Source organism: Periophthalmus magnuspinnatus, chromosome 13 (assembly GCF_009829125.3).
Source record: "Periophthalmus magnuspinnatus isolate fPerMag1 chromosome 13, fPerMag1.2.pri, whole genome shotgun sequence".
Taxonomy (NCBI): domain Eukaryota; kingdom Metazoa; phylum Chordata; class Actinopteri; order Gobiiformes; family Gobiidae; genus Periophthalmus; species Periophthalmus magnuspinnatus.
In genome coordinates, this window is record NC_047138.1 from 23,598,503 (window position 1) to 23,605,118 (window position 6,616).

Genomic DNA, 6,616 nt, shown 5'->3' on the forward strand with positions numbered 1-6,616 from the left:
CAAATTAATGATAAGGTGATTCCGATGCAGTCCGTATCCTTGGAATTGTCCTGGACAGTTCTGTAAACCCACAGGCCTCAGCTCATTTAGCTCATAATGAATTCAATCAGAGCTGCTAATCCTGCTCCAGTCTCTGTCCTGACACCACCGCACCTCAGCTGACCGTCTTCTCAGCTGCCCCAAGCTTCTGTACCTCCATTGCCATTTTAGACAGGTGACTTTGTCCCAGTGGGGGGTAGGGGGGTGGGTGTGTAGCTTTGGGGTAGTGTACAAAGTCCTTCTGTGTGGCTGTGCTCAGTTGACGGCCTTCCTCTTCTGTCCTTTCAGGATGATCTCCAGAACGTGGGTGAGGTCCATCATTTTGGAGAGCATGTCCATGATGTCAGGGTGCTCCCGGGCCCCGCTGATGAACTCCTCCAGGGTCAACTCACCTAGAACAAAAACAATAGGTTAGCTTTGCAACTAGCATACACATAGATCTCCCATGATCGACATGATCTTGTTTGAGCATAAGAGTAACTATTGGTAACCACTAATCATGACAGCTGCTAATATTGTTCAAATGTAGCTTTTCATTGTAATATAGTAAGTTTTAATCACTGATAAAAATGATCAGGGGCACCTTTTCCTTTTAGACATTTCATGGCAATGCACATTGTAATAAACTGGCTCTTCACCGCTGGATAGTGTGAGAGTTTTAGTTTAATAAACACATTTCTGTTGGAGCTTAGAGGAAGACTGAATAACAACTTTTTTTTTTTTATGAATAAAGCCTAATTATAGCATAGAAATTTAACTAACAATGATCGATACATTGGTAATACCAGAAGGCTTTTACAGATATCTGTACCCGTCACAGTCAGGTATTGAAAAAAATGCTCTAGTCTTTGTGCCCAATTCCCAGTTTGCACTCAGTGCAGATATGATTTTTCGAGCTAAAATATGGCTATATGTTTGTTTACACAATCCTGGAAAAAATGTATCACAGAATTTTTTTTATTTTTTTTTTACAGAAGTGAAATATATTTTATTATTGATTGATTTATTTATTTGTTTATTTGACTGGGACAATGCATATTGATGAACAGACATGATTCAACATGAATGTAAATACACCAGATTATAGCCAAAGGCTAATTTCCAACTGTTGTCCCAGGGGCTGGGGTCACAAAAGGGTCAAGTTAAAAATTGCACACTATATTACATTCAGTGCACAGTTCCCATGGTTGCACATTCCACTCAATTCCACATTCCATTCATTGCACATTCCTCACAGTTGCATTTTCTATTCATTGCACATTGCACTCATTGTAAAGTTCCCATTATTGCACCATACAAAATATTGCACATTCCAGTCATTACACAGTCCCCATTATTTCAGTCCAGGCCACCCATTCAAAACCATTACATTCTGTATCCACCCCCTTCATATTTTGTGCATACATGCAAATATGTCTCTATGGAACAGTTAAAACCACGTTGCTACTATAGATCAGGGCATGTTTGGTTTGACCATAACCAGTTTTTAATTTGAGCTTTAAAAGAACTGTATGTGGGACATTGTCTCTGGATTACCGGGAGACTATTCCACAGGTTCCCCCCTTGGACAGATATCAGCAATCAGGCCACAGCAGCAAAACCAATATTAAATATCGGTATCGACACACCTAGTTATATACCTAGTATATTATAGATATGTCTTTACCTTCTCCATGCACGTCGATCCTCTCGTATATTAGATTCACAATCTCTTCTGGAGGAATGTCATAAATCCTAGTGATGTCTTGAATCGCCTGCAACCAAACATTAACATAAAATTTTCAATCAGTCCTTGTAGTAATCAATATAAGATGGCTTATAGTGATTAGTAAAACCAAATATTTTTGGGGTATTATCCCAATATGATAGGTGAACATTTCCATCAAATATTTTTTTTATTTTTTTTTGGCTGTGGTTTAAATCTCAAACCATTGTGAATACTACTCATAAAGTAAACACAAAAGGACGTCACCTTATACCTTTGTTTGGGAGATTAGATTACTTTTTACTTTTATCATACCTTTTCACAATTTTTTTTTCTAATTTTAGATGATACACTTGGATCTAATCCTGCATGTCTTCAAAACAGTAATTTAAATAATTTCTTGATGATATAGTTCACACCTCCCCTGACTGTGTAATCCCTCAGTCATCCAGGTATGATCCATAGTAAAAGAAAAATGGAAATCTGTCAGCTGGACAAACTGACTTTAGTTAGTTTAGTTATTAGTTTATTGTGTACTTCCTTTAAAAGGGTCCTATATTATACAAAGCTGACTCATGTGAGTCTTAAGCCATGTTATAATATTACCTCATCGAAAACATACCTGGAGTTGTGTTTTGTTTCATCCACACATGTTTGGCTAATCCTGTATTATTAGGCTGTCTGCATCTCCAAAGTTCAAAATGCTCTCTTCCAGCTTGTAATGTCAACAAGTGATAGTTTTAAAGTTAACAGCTGTTTTGCCTCAATTGAACTGTTTTACTCTTCAATACTCTACAAAACCCTTAAGTTTTAATATTTTAGTTTTACCTTTTGTACAGTTGAGTGTCAATAGAAAGTCTCTAACATCGCCTGGTGCTCTGAGGAGTAAAACAGTTTCAATGGGGCTAAAACAGTAGCTGTAACTTCAAAGTTAGGCAATTCCAAAGCTGAAATTATTAAATGATTCTAGTGAAGATGTTTTGGATTTAAAAACATAGTGGAGCAGTTCCTGTATTTCCACTTAATGACATGACAAAGAGGAACAGCATGTTTTCAGTTTGACAAAAGAACACAGTCTAAATATGCGGAGTTTGTGTTAAACATGGGCCCTTTAAACAAACAAAAAAATATATAATATTAATATATAAATATAAATATATATATATATATATATATATATATATATATATTGCATATAACTGTTAATAACAAGCTGTGCATATTAATAAAGGCAATAACAATAATAATAATTAAAAAGTACTTAATATAATGTATCCTGTCCTGTATCCTTGTCTGTATCCTTGTCCTAGTAGTGAAATAGGTTATGCATGGACTGTACCATTTTTAGCCATGGGGTTAGGTAAGAACACGGTGGATTAGTCATGTCTAGTACACAGACTAAAGCTTTTCCACTGCTAAGCTTGAACTTCTGGAACAAGTCTTGACATCTTTTGATTAGCACAATTGATTCCATGAAAATCCACCTCACCTTAAATATTGTCTCCATTTCATCCCTGTCGATTTTGCCGTTTCCGTCTTGGTCAAAGAGCTTGAAGTACCATTTGAGTTTTTGGTTAATTTCTCCTTTGAGTAGTAAGCTTATGGCTGCAATGTATTCCACAAAGTCTATATACCCATCCTGTAGGAGAAGCATATGATATCAGAGTTAGTTAGAGCAAGCACTATTCCTAGTTATGAAAAGATATTCAAAGCACCCAGCAATCCACTTGGTTTAAACCTAAAAGGACCCCCCCATACTGTATACTGTATATTCACTCATCACTCTTAAGACAAGTTGCATTTGTGGAGAGCTTACAGCCAAATTATAAACCAGTATCAACATGCATCAATGACACTAAAACAAAGACACCACTGCTAACAAGAAACTCAGGCCTAAATCCTGCACCATACAGTCCCCAACATCCTGCTTTTCAAATCACACAATAAAAGCTATGAACTAAAACACCAGGACGGTACAGTGAGTTTCTGATGCTGTTCTGATGTGGTCTATGAGGTTTGCAGAAGCTGCCTTACCCCGTCCATGTCAAATGTGAAGAAGACCTGGTCCACATAGCCACTGGCCTCCTCGCTCATCCCGGTCATTTCCAGCATGGATTTGAGCTCAAACAGTGTGATGAGGCCGGACGGAGACTCCCTCATGAACTTGGTGTACCAGTGGTGCATGTCCTCCTCCAGAATGTCATCCAGGCTTGAGCTATGGGAGCCCATGGTGATGCAGCAGCAGGGGCAGCAGTGCTCTGAACCTTGGGCAGGTAAGGACCGACTGAAGCCTCATGCAAGAGCACCTTCTAATCTTTAAGTCTTGACCGGCCCAAAGCAGAGATGGGATAATGGGCTAATGGGATAAGGCTTCCTAGAAGTGAACCACTTGGCACACTCACGGTGGGAGGTTAGTTTCCACAGCAACTGCTGCGGATGAATAGTGTATATGTATATGTATATGTATATGTATATGTATATATATATATATATATATATATATATATATATGTGTGTGTGTGTGGGGGGGGGGGGTGTATAGAGCTAGAGAAACAAATAAATGTGTACTACTGTTAATATTCGTAATCATATCTTTACATTAATTTTAATTTCATTCATAAATCTTTCCTTATCAATAATGCAGAATAGTACACAAATAAACGTATAAAGAACACTTTCAAACTAAATGAGTCATTAAATAGTATATTGACCTGCTCTGCTTGTGCTTGACACATTTTGCTCTTCAGTGGAACTCCTCTGGGAATTATCTCTGGGAGTTTCCTTTCTGTATAATCCTGCTATTTGTGTTCTCCAACATATCACAAGCTACTTATCAAATTACATAAAATCAAACACAAACTATTATTACTCATCTTAACTCAGCACGTTTATATTGGGAGCAGAGGCGTAAGTATAGCCTCATTGTGTCAGTGGACATAATGATAAGAAAAGCCCACAGGTCAGTGACCCTTACTTCACTTTTGCCTCCTCACAACACCAACTCACTGGGACTTTTTTTAAGCATTCATTACAAAACAAGCCCAATTATGAGTATGTCTAGAGACAAAAGCTTTATGTTAACAATATGAAAAGATTTAAACATTTGTGTTTCCTGCACTGCTCTTTCAGATATGAATTTGTTTGTCCAATTTTTGTGTCTATCGTTTGAAAATACCAGATTTTGACTGAAGTTACTCTTTATTTTTACTTTGTACTTCTACTTGAGTAATATTATTTTGAAATAATGTTACTCTTGAGTACATTTTAGCTACTCTACCCACCTCTGATTATTTGAGCCAATACACTTCTATGTGTCCACTTTGGAATAGCTTTTATGCTAGCATGTATGTCCACTGATAATAATAATATGAGTTTTTAGTGCTTGAATAGAGTGAAACAATACAGCTGACTAGTGGCTGACCCAGGAGCGAATGCATGGGGGATCTGAATGGCTCGTGCTGAAGGAGTTCCTCAGCAGTGGTAGTAGGTCATAATTGAAAAGGTCCTTAAATTAGCAAATCTGGCTTTGAACGATTACCAGCGCTTAAAATAGGACTGCGACGAAGGCCTTCCCCTAGCAGTTATAAAGAATTAGTGGAGTTAGTTGGTCCATGGAGCGATCAGGCTGGCACTGCATGTTAGCAGCCGGTGCCAGTGGTTACACAAAACATTTGGGTGCTTTATTGATCAAGAGCACTCTGACTGACTCTGAAAAGCAGTTTAGGGCGCATGGGTCTGCCCTCTGTAGATAAATACAAGCATGTGTTTACTCTGTGGATCATACCATTACATTATTATGGGCCTTTATGTGCACTGTATGAAGAGAACTCAGACCAGAACTCATTCAAATAGATTTAGCTTTACAAACACATTATGATGAGCACACCACAATGCTTAAACATTGAAAAAAGTAACAGTTACAAGTTGAAATGATATTGAACTAAACATGGATAACCTATACAATAAGAAATGTTCAAACTGTAACTTATTATTTAATAATATTTATGATATATGTAATTTCAATAATATTTTATAGCCATCTCAACTTTCAAATTCAAAGGCACACAAGAACATAAGTGTGTACACTATGGTACTGTATTTTAGCAGTGACTTCAATGAAGTCAAATATACATTATCAATATTATATTAGTGTTTTAATCTAGATACTAGTTTGAACTTTTATATATTTTAAAATGCAAAAGTACAATTGCATCTCTACCTGTTTAATTGTACGTTGTATACATGAAATTTAAAATAATTTTATGGACTCGCAGAGAATGCGCCGCAGAAAACGCATCGCAGAGCCGCACTTCTCCCACCGGGCTGGTAGGGGGCTCTTGGCAGCCCATCATACTCTCCCAACACACGCACACCCATTGCTCTATCACACACACCTGTGGAAACTCTCTCCTGGAACTGTTTCGCACTTACCCCTGGAACCCAGTCCCCTCCAGATGGGGCTTTGAACTGTGTGTGAGCGTGGGTAGACATTGATAAGTTGCCTTTTTGCACACTAATTGAACTCGGACCTTTTCAATCCAGTGCAATAATTGCGGGACTCTGACACATGGCACTTTAACAACTATTGACTCTCTTGGTATTATTGCACTGCCACTATTGGTTTTGCATTGAATTATTTTGATTTGTTTCAAGCGCTTGCTGATTGTAAATACTTACTGCACTTCTGAATGGCCATTCATGTGAACTGTCTGTCTTAAATGTTGCATGTCACTTATTATTTCTAATATATGGTACTGACCAAACTCAAGTTCAGTCTCCTGTCACTTCCCTCCTAGAGCGTTCCCTAGTCTTCTGATTATTAGCCCATTAACCCTTTCTTACTATATAACGACTGCACCATAGTATTGTCTC

The 6,616-nt window shown here is 37.7% G+C and overlaps 1 protein-coding gene across 1 annotated transcript; it reads right to left on the reverse strand.

Annotated features, from left to right (window-relative positions):
• Positions 1–257: 257 nt before the first annotated feature.
• LOC117380854 (guanylyl cyclase-activating protein 1-like) lies at positions 258–4,001 on the reverse strand. Its single transcript, XM_033977705.2, has 4 exons — positions 3,779–4,001; positions 3,234–3,383; positions 1,706–1,793; positions 258–431 (listed from the first exon to the last, which is right to left on the reverse strand). The coding sequence occupies exons 1-4, from the start codon at positions 3,971–3,973 to the stop codon at positions 295–297; spliced, it is 570 nt and encodes a 189-aa protein (XP_033833596.1). The 5' UTR covers positions 3,974–4,001; the 3' UTR covers positions 258–294.
• Positions 4,002–6,616: the final 2,615 nt, after the last annotated feature.

What these genes read in the sequence shown, in the direction of transcription:
- LOC117380854 (XM_033977705.2), bottom strand. Translation starts at nt 3,973, where the DNA reads ATGGGCTCCCATAGCTCAAGCCTGGATGACATTCTGGAGGAGGACATG. An exon ending in AAATGGAGACAATATTTAAG is followed by an intron (nt 1,794 to 3,233) that starts GTGAGGTGGATT and finishes GTTTGGTTGCAG; the next exon opens with GCGATTCAAGACATCACTAG. An exon ending in GATCGACGTGCATGGAGAAG is followed by an intron (nt 432 to 1,705) that starts GTAAAGACATAT and finishes TTTTTGTTCTAG; the next exon opens with GTGAGTTGACCCTGGAGGAG.